This window comes from Notolepis coatsorum, assembly GCF_963971535.1.
Source record: "Notolepis coatsorum genome assembly, chromosome: 3".
Taxonomy (NCBI): Eukaryota; Metazoa; Chordata; class Actinopteri; order Aulopiformes; family Paralepididae; genus Notolepis; species Notolepis coatsorum.
This window is the reverse complement of record NC_140167.1, coordinates 9,638,534-9,657,705: the sequence shown is the minus strand read 5'-3', so window position 1 is coordinate 9,657,705 and position 19,172 is coordinate 9,638,534. Positions and strand designations below refer to the sequence as shown.

At 47.0% G+C, this 19,172-nt stretch overlaps 1 protein-coding gene and 1 long non-coding RNA gene across 2 annotated transcripts; both read right to left on the bottom strand.

Annotated features, from left to right (window-relative positions):
- Nucleotides 1–1,973: 1,973 nt before the first annotated feature.
- On the bottom strand, nucleotides 1,974–2,981 carry LOC311225168 (syntaxin-11-like; the record flags this gene model as incomplete). Its single annotated transcript, XM_084310373.1, has 1 exon — nucleotides 1,974–2,981. The coding sequence occupies one exon, from the start codon at nucleotides 2,979–2,981 to the stop codon at nucleotides 1,992–1,994; it is 990 nt and encodes a 329-aa protein (XP_084166499.1). The 3' UTR covers nucleotides 1,974–1,991.
- A 1,245-nt stretch (nucleotides 2,982–4,226) lies between these two features.
- Nucleotides 4,227–18,901, bottom strand: LOC311225437. The gene is made up of 2 exons (XR_014619506.1): nucleotides 18,714–18,901; nucleotides 4,227–6,003 (listed from the first exon to the last, which is right to left on the bottom strand). It is a non-coding gene; the product is annotated as an uncharacterized lncRNA (long non-coding RNA).
- Nucleotides 18,902–19,172: the final 271 nt, after the last annotated feature.

Genomic DNA, 19,172 nt, shown 5'->3' with positions numbered 1-19,172 from the left:
TTGTTTGCATTTTGTACTTCAGGTTGTACTTTAGTTTGTATATTGTATATTTGGTAGGCCTATAGTGTTTGGACCTTATTATTATTATTTTTTTTTTATTAACTTTTTTACTGTATGAAGCACATTCTCAAGGGGGCTCATACAGAACCAAGCATTTCACTGTAATGTAGATGTACTTTATATGTGACGAATAAAACAAAACCTGAACTTGAAACTTGAATAGGCTTCACACAGGCCCACAGAGGTACAACACCCCCTGGCTGACCCCCCCCCCCCAGAGAAGAAAAGGAACAACTTCCACAGAGAAAAAGGGAAGAAACCTTAAGGTTCAAGGTTCAAGGTGCTTTATTGTCATTTCTGTGTACCTGCATACATGAAAACAAATAGATATTCCTCCAGTCCAGCACAGTGCAAACAACAATAGACAGTCAATCGATATGAAAAGGTCGGGTCATATCAGACCAAATAGACTATAGCAGCATATCATCACTGTAAGTCATTTTCAAGCTTCGGAAAAAATGGCCAGTTTCACATGATAATAAGTAATAGATAGGGCATGAATTAATCAAATAAAGTGCCATGGCACGCAATGCATTAACATTTACATTTTAAAGTGACATTAGACATAAAGAAAGAGAGACATTTATGTTTACATTTAGTCATTTAGCTGACACTTGTATCCAAAGTCACTTACAAATTCTTTAAGACAGAAGGGTACAACTCTGGCAGATTGTTCGTCAAACAGTGTCAAATTTGAGTGATACAGTCTTGAGTGCATAGTAGTATAGACATATTAGCGTAGTAGGTAGGTAGTAATATAGGCAAGGTAGGTTACTTAGCAAAGTACATAATAGTACTTTGAGAGAGAGACAGATAGAGAGAGAGAGAGATATATATATATATATATATATATATATATATATATATAGAGAGAGAGAGAGAGACAGAGAGACACAGAGAGAGAGAGAGAGTCAGAGAGAGAGAGATATAGAGAGATAATTTTTGCCATAATCGAGCAGCCCTACTTGCTACCCGCTGCGAGTTAAACTCACTTCCCCATAACAGGGTTAAATAAATAAAAAAAGACACATAGATACGGTACCCAGGAGTGAATTCACCTCTTAGTGCAGCGGTCTATGTTGTCGCCCACGGCGTGGAAGACCCGTGTTCGACTCTCCCTCGGGGCATCGACAAATTACACAACGCAAGAGGAGTACCATACGATCGGTCACACAGGGACTTACGGTCTGAGGCTGAGCTGTTCACAAGCCAGGCTGTGATGCAGTTTGACAGCATGCTCTCCACGGTTCCCCTGCAGACTGAGACCTCCCAACTGGGATGGCCAGACGCACAGTAGGCGTTGAAGTGAGTTTCTTGAAGACCCCCCCCCCCCCCCACCACACTCTGCGTGATTTTTTTTCCGTAGCCGCAGTTTGCGAAGACGCTCTCTGATTGGCTAGCCCGCGTACAGCGAAGACCCTCTCTGATTGGTTTAGCTCCGAAGGGCTCTTCCGCCTTGTACATATATATTCTCTGCTTCGAAGTGGTTATGCTTTGGCCCTCTTTCGAAGTGGGTTATGCTTAGAGTATATCTTTAGAGCCAAACTCTAACCCACTTCGAAAGAGGGCCAAAGCATAACCACTTCGAAGCAGAGAATATATATGTACAAGGCGGACATTTCTATCCCAGAGCCCTTCTTCGGAGCTAAACCAATCAGAGAGGGTCTTCGCTGTACGCGGGCTAGCCAATCAGAGACCGTCTTCGCAAACTGTGGCTACGAAAAAGAAAAAATCACGCCCACACTCCACAAGGGTTTTCCGTTGAAGTGGCCATCTTCTTTTTTGGTCGCCTTTATGTTTATTATCATCACAGCAGTGCGAAATCCTTTTGAGTGCTATACTCTTCAATATCATCATCATTGAAATGATGCCCCCCCACCTCCCCCCCCCCCCCCCCCGATCGTGTAGGCCGAGTTGGATTCAAAACGAGTCTAATTCTTGATACACGGAAAGCAGCAACAAAACAGCTTCTTGCAGGGGTTGCCATTAGCGTGCTTAGTGGCCGCTCCCAAATCAGCTAAGGCGTGACCGACGGACACCTCGGCGTTCATGGCGTCGATCTCGACGCTCTTCACGTCTTCCCCCTGTTCCCGCGCCAGCACGGCCACGTCCAGGAACAGCTCCCGGACGCCTCGCACGCGCTCCTCCAGATCCAGCAGCTCCCTGTGCCGGCCTTCGATCTGAGTGAGCGCCGAGCGCGCCGTCCTCCCCTCCTCCGCCTGCAGGCCGAACACCTTCCACTCTTGCCCGCCCTCCAGCATGGCCTCGAGGTCCTCCTCGCTCACGTCTCGGCCCGCCACCTCCAGCTGCCTCCGGATGAGCCTCTGACAGGCCTCCCGGTGGCCCGCCTCCGTGTCGTTGTAGTCCACCATCGCCTCGCGGAAGGCGTAGTCGAGACTCTGCCGCTGCGCCCGGGCGATGCGCACCACGGGGTCCTCGCTCCCCCGACGGGCTTCCAGCTCCTCGCTCCGGGCGCTCATGGCGCGGAGCTCCCGCACCACGGCCCCCCCGCGCCGCTTGATGTCGGCCCCCACGGCGTTGGCGTCCCGCCGCGTCGCGTCGACCGCCGCGGGGTACGACGAGGTCTCGCTCAGGCCCCGGCGGTTCGTGTCCCGGAGCTCGCCGACGTCGTGGCGGATCTGCCCGATCTCCAGGCGTACCCGCTGAGCCTCCTGCAGGACGCCGTTCAGAGCCCCGGCGTCGGCGTCCGCCGCTGTTTGCCGCTCCGGCAGGTCGTCCAGCTCCGCGGTGGCTGAGGCGGCAGCACCACCACCAGCACCACCACCATCACCACCACCACCACCACCACCAGCCCCATCACCAGCCCCACCAGCCCCACCACCACCACCAGCACCAGCCCCACCACCACCGCCACCAGGCTGGTTCAGCACCACCTGTAGATGCTGCAGTCTGTCCTTCATGTCTGCGAGAGAGAAAGTATTGTTATTATTTTAGAAGATGATGTTGTGGCTTGGTTGTCGTTGACACAGCAGGAGACGTTGTTTCCAATTTTAACAAGTAGGTAATTTATTTAAGAAAAGAAGTTTAACAGAAGAGGTTGAAAGAAGGTAGTCTATGGATTACCAGACGGTCACCATAACGGAAAAAACACTCTCCCCCCCAACTCTACGTGCCCCGAGATAATACCTTCCCCAGCCCCGCCCCGACATGACAGATATGATGCTGTTTTCCACACATCTCCCTTTCCCGGAATCATCGAGGTCCTGCCGACCCCTTATCTGACCACCTGCCCTCCGTATACACATTTTCCACAACAAGAGAATAAAAACAGAAGATAAGTCTAAAGGTTTGTCATCCCTGAGACAAAACTGGAGTCAAGATTAAAGAAGAAAAGAACAAGATGTGATTTACTTGAAAATGTCTATCTGTCCTATACCCTTGAGGCTTGAGGTTGTTTTAAGAAACATCAGCCAGACTGTCGCCCTAGTGTCTTTGAGCTCTGCTAGTTGACCTATATTAAACTAGTCAAGGCTAACCCTTTCCTACCTCCCCCCCCGTATACACATTTTCCACAACATTCCCCCATTTGGGGCTATCCCTAGTCCCACCCAAATCATATAACCAAGAAAATGTGAACGTCTAACTAAACGAGAAACCTTAATTATATAATAAAAGTTTAAATGCCTAATCTAAACAAGAAACCTAGCCATATAATAAATGTTTAAATGTCTAACTAAACAAGAAACCTTACTTCATTCACTGGACCCCTAACGGACCAACAAAGGCTGACTACCGTTCTTACCAAAACAAAAAAACGTTCAAAACAAGAGTAATAATAAAACATCAACAAAATACCCCAATTTATAATCCTAACCTGACAGACAAATCCCCCCAACCTCCACCGCTTACCAAATGAGCCACAGTTCCGGCCGGAAACCGCGACTCTCATCAGGGAAAGGAGAAGTTGACCGTCAGAACTAAACATAGAACATCCCTCCCAAAAAAAAATGACATTGTCTCTTCCATAACATTGAGTCCTAGTGTCCATCGCTCAGCCCCCCTTCCATGCCCACGCCATAGTCTCTTCACCGTATTGCCAAAAGTCACTCTTAAAGGAAAGAACCAATACAAAATGTCTTCAAAAGAACCTGAAAAAGAAACCCCCGGTGCTCACCCGTAGCGAACACCCTAATTTCTCTTACATGTTGTTTTCTTTTTCCCTTTTTTTTTTTTTTTTTCTTTTTCAAGGCAGCATAGCGCTGAGGGCATGGCCCGATTGGTGGCTGCCCCACCATCAGCATTCGGCTCGTTACGTGTGAAGTTACCAGCCTAACCAAGAGAGGCATACCACAACAGAAAAGGAGAACCAATATCAACCCTACCACCGCAATGGATATCCCCGTCTCCATCATCATGCTTCCCCACTGTCCCAATCCTTCAAACACCCAACTCCCCCACCATTCTTCATTCCGGCCAGAATTCTCCCTCAACTCGGAAGATACTAGACCATAGCCCGAGGCGCCATACGTTGACATCCACGCGCCCTCGTCGCGCATAGGGGAACATATACCTCTCCTGCATGCCAAACCGAAACTCACAACTGGGTAATCCCCGCTCCGCAGCATGCAAGGGCCCCTCGTCGCCTTGGCCCTGGCCATAAAGTCCTGCTTGTCTTCTGGCGTAACCTCCCATGTCGTCATTCCCTCAGTTGCAACTATCTTCACCCCCACCGTCCATGTCAACAACGCCCCGGTGTATACATTCTTGGCCAGGAGCCATACTGCTATAGCACAGAGCTCTTTCCCCACCACTAGGGGGTCCTGTACCATGCCAACTGGGACCGCCCATTTATCCAACTGTATTGCACAAATGGAGACGTCAGCTCTCCCGTCCACGTCTACTACCTCCGTCAATGTAGCGTTGGCATATGCACGCACTATATGCCTCTCAGGACGGTCTATGCGCACCGTGCATTCAGCGGCCCAACATGAAACGTTTCTTAAGTAGTATTTAGAGGCAGATGGTAGCGAGCAGAACTTCGTTGCCTCTTTCAGCGTCGCCGTCCACCGTCCCACCTCTAAACTCATTCTGTTACGCTCTGCACTCCAATGGATGACGATTACACACATATTGTGATACTGCTGAGGGCGTATTGCTGACACCAACATTGACACCGCACATTTCACAACCTGATCATCTGTAGTATAGTGAGCCCCCAAGGCCTTAACATATGGAAAATTGGCATCGATCCTTAGCACCCCTGCAGGCCTCCACCCGGTCGGCAACTTCTCTCTCAGCCTACCCCGGCACGACCCCCCTTGTCTCCACTCACTATCGTGCATCGTACATATATCCCTCACACAAATGAGGTCCGTTCTCACTTTGTCAAACTCCTCGTGCGAATTGCAGATTCTTGGCGAGATCACCTGCCATCCTATATCCATTGCTACCTCCAAAACCGAGCCATATCCAGAGATCAGGACTTCTGTCGCCCAGAGCGTGTCACGTGCCGGTACTGTGGCGGCTATCAGTGCTGCTAGGCAGCGCATGTCTAGCTCCGATGCGACCCTAACCCCTCTCGGTTCTGACGTGACCGAGAACCCAGAATTCTCAATGACGTCGTCGCAGCCGGCCGACCATCCGCACACTGCCGCCAACATCTGCGGGAGCATCAGCAGGCACTGCACCTTCCAGTTGCAGTCTCGGGCCCTCCATGTCGGGTTCTGCATAACTGCGATCGATTGTATCCCCCAAGAGGTCGCCGCTGGCCTTTATGCAGTGATTGAAGTGGAACCAGGTCGCTGATCCTTTGACTTGGACTGCCGTCCCAGTTGATCGGATCACCTCGTACGGGCCCTCTCGCCGGGGTGATGACCACTTTCTCTTGTGGACCTTTACGAAGACCAAGTCCCCAGGGACCAGCCTCGGTTTGGTGGCTTCCTTCTCCGCCTCCTTCACCCCCCTGTTCTCCTTTCTCTGCTCCTGTCGAAACACAGATTCATGTATTTTAGTCATTTGCTGAAGATATTTTTTCAGATCTTGCTCAAAAATATCTAATGCCGGGCCCCTAGCCAGGTGTCTAAATGGCAGTGCTGGCATGCCGCGGCCTGTAAGCATTTCATGCGGTGTTAGCTGTGTCTGGCGGTTTACGCTGCTTCTAATAGCCATCAGAGCAAGCGGCAAAGCATCAATCCAGTTAAGCTTAGTTTGCATACAGATTTTCAACAGTTTGTTTTTAATGACCAGATTGGCCCTTTCCACCTTTCCCTGCGACCCGGGACTATAGACACAGGAAAGGCGCTGTCTTATACCTAATTTCTGCATCAGCCCTTTAACCACCTTGTCGATGAACTCGCGGCCATTATCGCTTTGTAATATCGTGGGAATTCCAAATCTCGGAACGACCTCGCGACACAGGAACTTGATCACTGTGTCCGCGTTCTTGTGTTTAGATGGAATGGCCTCAATCCAGCGACTAAAGCAGTCCTCTACTACCAGGAGGTATCGTTTGCCCTGCACTGGCGTTATCATATCCGTGTAGTCCATAATCAGGTGTCTGAATGGTCCCTCAGGGAGGGGTGTGTAAGCCGCCACTGTCGGTACTCCTTTGCGCACATTGCCCTGTAAGCATGTTAAACACCTGGCTAGTGTAGCGTCAATTTGTGCCTGAAGCTTTGGGGACCAAAATCCCATTTTCGTGATTCGTCTCATGGTCTCTGCTCTTGCACAGTGATCAACACCATGAGCCTCAGGTATCACCAAGGACAGAAGATCGATGGAGGCGACTATCAAGCCGTTATGACTCCTCCACAGACCATCTGCCCCCCTTACAGCCCCCCTCTCCGTCCACGACTGTTTCTCGGCCTGCGTGGCTGAGTCCTGAAGATCACTCAAATTATCCTCAGTTACCTCAGTCGTCAGTTCGGCCGCAAACATCAGAACAGCCGTGGACGGCACCGCAGCCGCCGCCTTTGCGGCCTCGTCCACCGCGTTGTTTCCCGTCGTCACAAAGGACAGGTCTTTTCTGTGTGCCTGGCACTTTACGATAGCAATGCTTTTGGGCAACTTTATAGCCTGAATAAGCGCCACAACCTGCTTGTGGTGAAGGATCGGTGAGCCATCCGATTTCTTAAAGCCTCTTGCCTTCCAAATGGCCGCGAATAGGTGGCATACGCCATGCGCATAAGCAGAGTCTGTAAAGATGTTAACCGTGCGATCTTTAGCTATTATGCATGCTTCTGTTAGTGCTATTAGTTCTGCAAGCTGGGCCGAACATGGTTGCATGCATTGTCCGGCCTTTCTTGTTAGTGTTTCTCCGGTAGGTTTGCACTGTACGACGGCGTATCCTGACCTTAAATTTTCCCCCTCCCGATAGCAGGACCCATCCACAAAAAGCGAGAGTTCTGCTATCGCGAGCGGGTCGACTCCCAAATCAGGACGGAGTTTCACGAAAGCCTGTACCTCCACCTCGCACTCATGCGGTTGACCCTCACTCGGGAGTGGTACCAGATCCGCCGGGTTACTGCCGTGGCATGTTTTTATCGTAACGTCCGAGTACTGCAGGAGCCTCATGTAAGCCTGTTGCCGTTGGCTGGTCAGAACAAATTTGCCTCTTTCAATCAAGTTTGCCAATTTGTGATGTGTCCAAATGCAAATGTCATATCCCATTGTCACGGCCGTTGCTTTCTCATACATCAAATGTGCTGCGGCCAGGGCCTGATAGCAAGGTGGCAGACCCTGCTCTACCGGCGAAAGAGCTCTAGAGTAATATGCTATCGGTTGTTTTTTCCCACTCCTCCCCTGTGTTTGAGTCAGGACGGCTGTCGCATGCTGCGCTCTATGTGAGACGAATAGGTGGAAACACTTCTCATAATCCGGCAGCGCCAGGGCAGGGGCCTGTAACAACAGACGCTTAATGTTTATGAACGCGTCCTCCCCCTCCTCGGTCCATGTCAAGGGAGCGCGAAGCTTGTCTGTACCCGCCTCTTTTATCATCATCCTCAACGGCGCTGTCGCTATCGTATAGTCCTCCACCCACTCAGAGCTGTACCCAGTCATCCCCAAAAACGTCATCATTTGTCGGACCGTCAACGGCCTAGGTGCCTTGGATACAGCTTCGAGCTGCGTGGGTGAGATGTTTTTTATGCCCTTTTGAATGACGCAAGACAAGTACTCAACTTTTGGCTGGCAGTACTGCAGTTTTGAACGGGATGCCTTGTGGCCTCCCATGGCCAATCCTCTCAAAACTTTGATGGAGTCCTCATGGCACTGCTGACGTGTATCCGAGCAGATTAGAATGTCATCTGCATACAGTAAGACCGTGCTGAGTAGTGTGTCACACACTCCTTGCAGGTCTTCCTTGAGCGCCTTCGAGAAATAATGTGGCGAGTGCGCGAACCCTTGTGGCAACCGGGTGTAAGAGTATTGTTTCCCCCTGTGGGTAAAAGCAAACAGATACTGAGACTCTTTTTCCAATGGAACACTAAAGAATGCCTGCGTGAGATCAATGACCGTATAGTACTGTGAGCTACTCAGGATGTTTGTCAGGAGTGTGTGTGGATTAGCGACTTCCGCCTCTGGTCCAGACACCACGTCGTTCACCGCCCTCAAATCGTGTACCAGTCTGTACCTAGCCCTGTCCGCCTTTAGCACTGGGTGGATAGGTGTATTACATCTGGATTCGAAAGGGACGAGCACTCCTGCCTTTAACAGTCCCTCAATCTGATGTGATATAGCTTCCTCCGACTCTGTCTTCATTGTGTATTGTCTGATAAAGGGTGGTCTACAACCCTTCTTTAACCTGACCTCCACTGGCTGTGCCGACAATATTAGACCCACATCTGTGTCGTGTTTTGACCACAACTGTTCTGGGGTGCGCGCCAACATGTCCTGTTCCAGCGAAACGTCCGCCTCTGGAATAACGCAAGGGTCTCCTGGTAATCTGATTACTTGAGGTTTTGCCAAAACCGAAAAGGAAATCATTATTTTTATGAAACTCCCATCTGCGCTGTGCCAAATTAGCGGAGATTCCGTGGAGACCCACCTTTGAGTCTCGGATTCCTGTATCATTGAACCTAGATGTTCGGATTCGTAACCAGGATTTATTCTCAGAGTGATATGTGGGGCGGCGTCTCTTAGTCTATGTTGTTCCCGTAGATACTTACTTGTGTTAACCCTCAACGCCGCGCCCTGTCTCCCTACAATTATCGTAGATGAGTTAATCTGCACCTGCACGGGTTGTCCCTGCAACCACGCCTTGTTCCTAATTAGGTCACTATCTGTCAAATACTGTAGTGTGCAATGTGCCTCCATGTTTGTTTGTCTAGACTGGGGCAGTTGGGCCTTCAGAAATGGCTCCCAGTGGTTACAGACCCTTTGCAGCTCTGCATCTATGTTGCCCAGCCAGAACACAGTGGCCTCTTTCTCCCCCGTCCCTTGTAACATCATTTGGTACACGTCTTGTTCAATTTGAATCCCCTCAGGCGTACATAGGATTTTACAGCCTAGTTTACACATTGCATCCCGTCCCAAGAGATTGCGCGGGGTGCTGTCCGAAATTAATACAGGTAGTGTTATGGTCTTGTTGTTAAACGTCATAGAGATTGGATCTGACGTGGGTATTAGTTGTGTTTTTCCCGAGAATCCGACCGTCCGAACATACTGTCCAGACTGGGGTAAGTGAGCGGCGTATTTTTGCTTTATGCAGGAAAAACCTGCTCCAGTATCTGCCATCATCTCTGTTAATTTGCCCTCCACTAGGACCTGCAGAATAGGTTCTTGCTCAGCTCCCTTGGAAACCACAATCATTTGATTTCCCCCCGTCGCATTCTCTGGGCACCCCTAGTAATTACCCCCCTGGTTTCGGGGCCCTCTTGTCTCCCCCTGGTTGTAGGGCCCTCGTGACTCCCCCTGGCGCACGGGTCTCCCATACTCCGAGCCGGGACGGTATGGTTGCCCACATCTCATTTCCCTGTGTCCCTGCATGCCGCAGTTCCAACAGTGGAAACGGGAAAACGGTTGTTCGTTCCCCGGTCCCTGTGTAATCCGTGGGCCTGATTGCCCATTCCCTGCCTGCCGCCTGGGCGCCTGGTTCTGTGAACTATAGCCATAGCTTCTCACTACCTGAGGTGCAGGCGGGGGTCCCTGGTCCTGCATGGGTGGAGAGGTAGCAGATGACACCATTACTGCCTGCAGCCTCCTTTGGGGCTGCAGTTGTTGCTGAGTTAACTTCCTTGCGTCATTTCTATCCTGATCCCTGACTTTCTGCTCCTGAGCCCTTTGCTTCTCCACACTATGTGTCACATGTGCACAGAACAAAGGATAAGTCATGTCCATTAACCCCACCACGTCTTCCAGTCTATTCTTAACCACCTCTGGAAGCCCTCTCATCACACTTTCTCTAAACATCGCTCTCTGCAACGGGTCATTTTCTGGGTTGTGTCCTAGCTCACCTCTCCACTCCTTCAGTACTTTGTTCACATAAGCGCCAGGCCCTTCTGTCTCCATTATGGGGTTGCCTGCCAGTTTTGCCGGGTTGATACGTGATGGATATTGATTCCTGAGTTTGTACCACAACGCCGCTCTATGCGCGTTGAATATGTCTCCATCATGGGCCTGCGTGTCGCATGCCACTCGCATCGATGTATCACCCATGATGTCCCAGCAGGCACCAACTCCTAGCAAACGCATCAACAGGGCTTTGACGTCACCCACTGCTAGCAGAAAAGGTGACGTAATTTCCTCAAACTGCATGATCCACCTGGAGGCTCCTTCTGTAAGGTCCGGTAGTCTCGCTATCAAGCCATCAATGTCTAGAGCTGACCATGGCATGTGAAAGATATCGTTCCCCTTTATTAGCAGGGGAAACTGGCCTGTGCTTGTCACACTTCCCTGTAACGCTGCAGGGGTGAAAGTCAGGGTTCCTGTAATGTTTCCTTTCTCCTGTGCTTCTCTGTCATTCTCATCTTCCTGCTCATTCAACAGTTTACTGTGGCCACACGCTCCGTGTTTCTCTGATGTCTGCTGGGCCACATTTAGACGGGCCTCTTCCTCTTTCTTCCTCCCGACTCCCTCCCTTCCCTCTTTCTGCCTGCCCAGGTTCTCTACCTCCTCGTCCTCTGCATCATACAACTTCCGACGTGCTGTCTCATTATATGCCGCCAGGACTTTCGGATAGAGAACCTGCGGGGTCAGTCTGGGGGGGGAATCTAGCCTAAGGGAGGTCCCTGATCTAGCGGGGGTCCCTGACCTAGCGGAGGTCTCTAATTCCGCCTCCTCATATTCTCCTCTTATTGTCAGAGTGCCCACCGGCAATTGCGTGACATAAGGTGGGGGTGTTGGTTTCCCTATATCCGTCTCTCTCTGATTTAGCGCTAAAGCCTCCTGCCTGTATGCTCTCCCCTTCTGGGTGTAGAGCTTCATTATCCCCAACTCTTCTGTCCTCTTTCTCAGCCTCTTTTTGCTGTTGTCGCCTGCCTTGTGGTTACGAATCATTACATTCATCTCTTCGCATAGGCAGAGATCAAAGGTACCTCCGGAAGGCCATTTTGTGTCCCCGGCCTTCGTGCGCTTCTGCCAACGGACACCTACCGTGAGAATTAGGTTTTTTAGAAGCGGGTTCCGTTCTACCAATATGTCTTCTGCCGTATGCATCTTGATTGAATTTAGGAAAGGTGAAGCACTAGTGGGAACAAACCGTTATGCCAAGTGTGTAGTTGTTCGTGTTTGCTAACTTTGTATATGTTTTGTGTGTTTATTGTGTTGTTTAGTGTGTGTGTGTGTTTATTCTATTGTATGGTGTGTGTGTGTATTTTATTGTGTGTGTGTGTGTGTGTTATTGTATGTGTGTGTGTGTGTGTTTTATTGTACGTGTGTGTGTGTGTTATTGTATGTGTGTGTGTGTGTTTTATTGTACGTGTGTGTGTGTGTGTATTTTCCTATTGTATGGTGTGTGTGTGTATTTTATTGTGTGTGTGTTTGTTTATTCTACCACCAGGGGTCAGCAAACCCAAGAGAGAAAGAGATGTGATGAGTTTGTATGCTACCCCTTGGCTTACCAACAGGGGTCAGCAAACCCAGGAGAGAGAGAGATGTGATGAGTTTGTATGCTACACCTTGGCTTACCAACAGGGGTCAGCAAACCCAGGAGAGAGAGAGAGAGAGAGAGAGAGAGAGAGAGAGAGAGAGAGAGAGAGAGAGAGAGAGCTATCTCTCTTGGCACAACGCCCAGACTTCTTAGCTGGCTCAACGCCCAGACTTCTTAGCTGGCTCAACGCCCAGATTGAGTTCTTTTCCAACTATCGCTGATTGCTCCTTTAAACTGGGGATTTTATCTTTAATCAATGTTAGTAGGGGTCACATGCAATAACATGCTATGAGTTTTGCGGTGGAGATTCAAAATGGTATCAAAGTTTTCTTTACCCAAGAGTTTATTAAAAAAACATGCGTTTTTAGTGTTTCGTGCATGGAACCACTACTGTGACATTACTATGTTTCTTTAGGTGTGCCCCTTAACACATGTTGGTGTGTGTATGTTGTTTTTCCTTCTTTATGTGTATGTGTATTTGTTACAGTTATCTTTGCGACCAATATAGTTTCTATACATGTACGAAAGAAGAGAGAGAGAGAGAGAGAGAGAGAGAGAGAGAGAGAGAGAGAGAGAGAGAGAGATCAGGGGCCTGATCTCTGATCCAAACAGTTTACTCTTTCCCCAACCTGGTGCGTCCTATTGGGGTGTATAATAGCACTTTTTAAGCAATGTATATTTCTTTGGGGGGAGAGCAGGGGCTTGCTCTTTTCCAACCCTGTTCTTTTAAGAACAGATTACCTTTTGTCGTCTTGAAGTTCGACTTTGCCGTGGTCGTGGTGCGGTCAATCCAGGTTTTGTCTTTTCAGACAAACAGAGGAGAGAGGATAGCCACGTTGTTTATTTCACATAATTTATCAAGATCACATTGCGTCTCTTATAACATAGTCCAAATTGGCTCAGTCTACTGTATTTGTAACAATGTACACCGGTAGTTTAAGATATGTACTAACGATCGCAAACTGCTTCTAAATAGCCCGTCTCAACAATGCATAGATATAAGATTACAGTCTGTTCTAACAAACCAAACTGCCATGTATTAAAGTTTACAGACAATCCATGCTGATTGATCTGCCATAAGCAAGTGACTCATACAGCACACAATAAAAGGTCTGACTGCTTTTAAATAGCCCGTCTCAACAATGCTAACAAACCAAACTGCCATGTATTAAAGTTTACAGACAATCCATGCTGATTGATCTGCCATAAGCAAGTGACTCATACAGCACACAATAAAAGGTCTGACTGCTTTTAAATAGCCCGTCTCAACAATGCATAGACATAAGATTACAGTCTGTTCTAACAAACCAAACTGCCATGTATTAAAGTTTACAGACAATCCATGCTGATTGATCTGCCATAAGCAAGTGACTCATACAGCACACAATAAAAGGTCTGACTGCTTTTAAATAGCCCGTCTCAACAATGCATAGACATAAGATTACAGTCTGTTCTAACAAACCAAACTGCCATGTATTAAAGTTTACAGACAATCCATGCTGACAATCCAGGGGGGGGGGGGGGGATAAATGGTGCGAGAGTGTTTGTAAAGGGTGTCAGAGAAAGTTTGACCAAAGGGTCGGAAACATGCACAGAGACAAAATGTTCAATTAAGATTAATTAGCTTTCAAAATGCGCATTTATAGCCTGTTAAAAAGGATACGCCTCGTGTCACCACCACTCGTGTTCGTTTTTAGTCGTCCGTCCAGACTTCGTCACACAGCCAGCTCAACTTTTTCCTCCCGCAGAATCTCTAACGGACATTCTAATAAAAAGCAAAAATGCTCACCTTTGTTATTTTGTCGACACCGCCAGAATTTCTACGGGAGAGGTCCGGAGCTGGCCGTGTGAGGGGCCCGGCAGGGCGTTCTACAGGTCAAGGGTCACCAATTGTTGTGGCTTGGTTGTCGTTGACACAGCAGGAGACGTTGTTTCCAATTTTAACAAGTAGGTAATTTATTTAAGAAAAGAAGTTTAACAGAAGAGGTTGAAAGAAGGTAGTCTATGGATTACCAGACGGTCACCATAACGGAAAAAACACTCTCCCCCCCCAACTCTACGTGCCCCGAGATAATACCTTCCCCAGCCCCGCCCCGACATGACAGATATGATGCTGTTTTCCACACATCTCCCTTTCCCGGAATCATCGAGGTCCTGCCGACCCCTTATCTGACCACCTGCCCTCCGTATACACATTTTCCACAACAAGAGAATAAAAACAGAAGATAAGTCTAAAGGTTTGTCATCCCTGAGACAAAACTGGAGTCAAGATTAAAGAAGAAAAGAACAAGATGTGATTTACTTGAAAATGTCTATCTGTCCTATACCCTTGAGGCTTGAGGTTGTTTTAAGAAACATCAGCCAGACTGTCGCCCTAGTGTCTTTGAGCTCTGCTAGTTGACCTATATTAAACTAGTCAAGGCTAACCCTTTCCTACCTCCCCCCCCGTATACACATTTTCCACAACAATGACTTTATTGTCTTTATTGAATTGTAAATGGTAAATAAATGGTAAATGGTGCATTTATATAGCAGCTTTTATCCAAAGCGCTTTACAATTTGTTCCTCACATTTGGCCCGTTTACTCACACATTCACACACCGACGGCGGAGGCGACCATGCAAGGTGCCGACCTGCTCAACGGGAGCAGTTAGGGGTTAAAAGTGTCTTGCTCTCAAGGACACTTTGACGACACGCTGCCCGGGTAGGAGGAAATTCCAGATTACCAGACAACCCGAATTATCTCTCCATCTCCTACATCTACATGGTCTTCTGCCTCCACGTGTGTATTTCATCAGAGTGCCGCGCCGGCACGCCTCACGGTGCAGTGTCCCTGGAGCGGTTTCGGTGGTGCAGTGCCTTGCTCCAGGGCACGTTGGCAGAGTGCAGGCACTGTTGATGTAATACCAGCCACCCTCCTTCACCCTCCACAGTTGGAATACACTTTCCTGTCTGTGCCGGGCTTAGGTGTAGTTTTAGGGAGGGGGGGGGGGGGGGGGGGGGGGGTTTGGATGCAGGGGACATGTCCCCCTCAATATTGATAAGAGGTCAATTTCTCCCCCTTAAAAAATATAGCTAATATGAAAGACAACCCCCTCCCCAAAACAGGTAGAAGATAAGGTGGTCAAAACATTTATAAGAAGAATAAATATTTGAAAGCAATACAGAATGCCTGTGAGCCTTACTGCATTATATTCCATTATATTTGTGTCAGCTGATACCTGAATGTTGTCTTTTCCTTTACATAAATAAAGACATTTCCACCATAAATGGATGCAGAAAAGGCACAAATTGGTGCATAAAAGTACACCAGAATGGGAGGGAAATTAAGAGTGCGACGCTCCTGGGGAAGGAGTCAGGACCCCCAGACCCTCCACTTAAGTGCCTACGGCCTTGGTGTCGGGGATTGGACCACCAACCTTTCGGATACTGGTCGGCCTATCTACCTCAGTCACATTACTGTGATTGAAGGCCTTGAATCATCTCCTTGCCTCCCCAGGCAACACAGAACCTTCCAGAAGCAGTGAAACAGTGCTATCATTACATTTAGGAGACACGCAAGCATTATCCAAACTTAATCCTCCCTTTTCCTTGTGAGGTAATCTTAGACGAATGCGCCTAATCTTCGAGGAAACCTAATATCCCACACAGAACCTGACAAACAAGTTTGTCTGATTGCGAAGATGTGATTCATTAAAAACGGGCGACAGTGGCTCGGGAGGTAGAGCAGTCGTCTGGCAATCTGGAGGTTCCCGGTTTGATTCCCACTCCTCCCGGGCAGCGTGTCGATGTGTCCTTGAGCAAGACACTTAACCCCTAATTGCTCCCGATGAGCAGGTTGGCACCTTGCATGGTTGCCTCCGCCGTTGGTGCGTGAATATGTGAGTAAATGTGTGAGTGAGTGGGTAAAATGTGAGTAACAAATTGTAATGCGCTTTAGATAAAAGCGCTATATAAAAAAGCAGGCTAGTGGTCCGTATCTGCTTCTATTCATTTGTGCTAAGCTAGGCTAGCTTGCAGCTGGATAGCTGCACTGTGCACAGACGTACACCAGAATGCAGGAAATGAAACACCCAGACCCTCCGCTTAAAGTGTCTCCAAATCTATGCCCTTGTACACTACTCATCAACCACAGACCCAAACAAAGAGGAAGGAAATCCTCAATTTATTTGCTGGATTTGTAAGATATTGTCAAATATTGACTTCCCCTAATGTGGCTGGCTGTGTGTTGTTATACAGTGTAGCGCAATTGTTCCCAAGTTCCCCTCAGAAATGTCACTGAACTGGTGACTGGATGACAGGAACTGAATAATTTCACCCTTCTACTGTATGTGTTTCACACCAGAAGTAGGACTAAAGATGACGTAACACCGGTCACTGGTCATCGAAAGCCACTGAGAATAGAATATAATAGAATTCAAACTCGGAATTGAAGTCATACTGTCTCTTGTCGCTGCAGTGGCTTTGTTCATTGACGCCTCTCTCAACCACCATGTGATCACTGTACATACCCTCGTACCAGTTCCCGGTCATGTGACCACAACACCCAATACATGACAACTAGTATTGTACCATGTCTGTGCTGTGTTATGTTCTATATAACGTGTCTTGTTTTTGATTTGATTTGATTTGAAGTCTTTATTTCGAACATGCAATGAATACAACAAACAATAACAAAAAAGAAAAACAACTCAATCTGCATGTTCGAAAAGGAGTAGGAAGAAGTATACACTTATTTAATCCTACCCCTTTTCCACTACTCAAATGAGTGTACTATTTTAAACATAAAAAAGAAAAGAAAAGAAAAAAAAAATATATATATATATATGCAAAACAAAAAAACAAAAACTATATATGTATAAAATAAAATAAAATAAAATAGAAACAAAATAAAAATGTAAACACCTGTGAATATCAAGTCCCTTCTTCATCCCTGTACCTTGTGAACATAATTTCCTTATACATCAGTTTGAATTGTCTCATGTTTGGACATTGCTTTAACACCACATTAAGACTGTTCCACAGTTTCACTCCACATATTGAGATGCAGTGTTTTCTCATGGTAGTGCGTACGTTTAGCACCTTTAAATTGTGTTCTCCCCTCAGATTATAACCCCCCTCCCTATCAAAGAACAATTCTTGAATATTTCTTGGAAGTGCATGACTTTTTGCTTTATACATTAATTGTGCCGTTTTAAATTCCACAAGATCATTTAACTTCAATGTCTTTGACTCCAGAAACAATATGTTAGTGTGATCATGTATGTTTAGTTGTTATAAATGTATTTATGTGTTTTGTTTTCGCTGGGTTCCTCTCAAAAGCAGTGGCTGCAGCTTATCCTGGGTTTTTCCTTTTCATACAACCTCAATGAGTACAAAAATGAGGAGCTCTATAACATTCTAATTTTATATATTTTTATTTCTATTTTATATTAAATTTTTTCTTTTTTGAATTTTTATGTTTATTTTGTTTGTTATTTTATGTTTGTAAGAGATTTTGTTTATGTATGATATTGTGAGAAAGGGGCAGGACTAGATAAGCATTTGCTTCCTTCTGCTCCTTCTCGAACTTTTTCTCGAATGATTTCTTTATCATTTAATGAAGAATGTAAGATTTCATTGTAAATGAGTTTCTTTAGTTTATAATTTTTATTTAGTTTTTATTTTTACATGGTTGATTGTTCGAGATAAAAATAAACTCAACTCAACTCGACTCATTACTACATGATCTGTACGATGCTTGTCTTTTGTATGAATAAAAAATATATCTTATCGTATCATATCGAAAGAAAAACGTGAGTATTTCACTTTAGTAGAACTTGTCAAGTTTCAGCCGGCTTGCCTCTAATCTAAGGTCGCCTACCAGGAAGCAATTTTTTTCATTTCAAACCTTTATTTATACTCGTGAAAGCACTGAGGTTTCCCTCATTTACAGTGATGACGAGTTAACAAAGGACACAAATATCATAACAGTTAATAATTACAATGAATTACAATTACTACAATGATGGATTAAAAACAATTACATGATTCAGTACATAGGTCAAGTGCAATGCCTTTAAACTCCATGAATGACGGGAATGTTCCGAGCTTTAGAGTCTTTTGCAGGGTATTCCATGTGTACGGAGCATCGTAGGAGAAGGCAGACTTTCCAAGCTCAGACCGAACTCGAGGCACCCTGAGCACAAGCCGATCATTCGAACGAGTTTGGTAGGTGACAGCACTCCAGACCAACAAAGATGTAATATAAGGTGGAAGTTTGCCAATAATTGCTTTGTAGATAAAAAGATACCCATGATAACTACGTTGCAACGAGAGAGATGGCCAGCCTACCCTCTCATACAAAAGACAATGGTGAGTATCATATTTGTCACCCGTAATAAATATTAGCGCGGAGTGGTAGGCAGAATCCAAAGGCCTTAATGTAGACACAGACGCATGCCTGTAAATGACATCACCATAGTCCAATATTGACAAAAAAACAGCCTGGTATAGCGACCACTGCTGCCCCCGACACCCCCCTCTGTCGTCGCCGCCACTAAAGTGATACATCCCTTTAAGTTGACTTCACCATTATAACCACATGGCTCATCCAGTTTCATTGTACCTTTAAAGTGTGATCAGTCCCCCAGATGTGAGTCGTATGTCCGCAGACAGAGGGCCCTCTGGGATGTGTCTCCTCGCCCTTTCCGTAGTGTGAGCGGCAAAAAGGAGACAGTTCGTCCGTCCGGTAGGCTGAGGGTAGTGTTTGTGAGACAGGGACTGGTTGTGTTTTTAAAAACGCTCACCATCGTCACAGAGAGCGCACCTGTATGAGACGGAACACTTCTGGGCACCCTGCATTCCTTTCACATTACATGGATGTGCGGAATGAGGCCCATTGAGTTGTTGGCTATAACGCGTGATCATGCTCTGATGACAAAGCTCAACTTTCACACAAGTCACATCCCTCCCCCGTTTACTCTGTACGAGTACAATAGTGCTGTATATACTGGATATAAACATGTACATTTACATTTTCATTTAGTCATTTAGCTGACGCTTTTATCCAAAGCGACTTACAAGT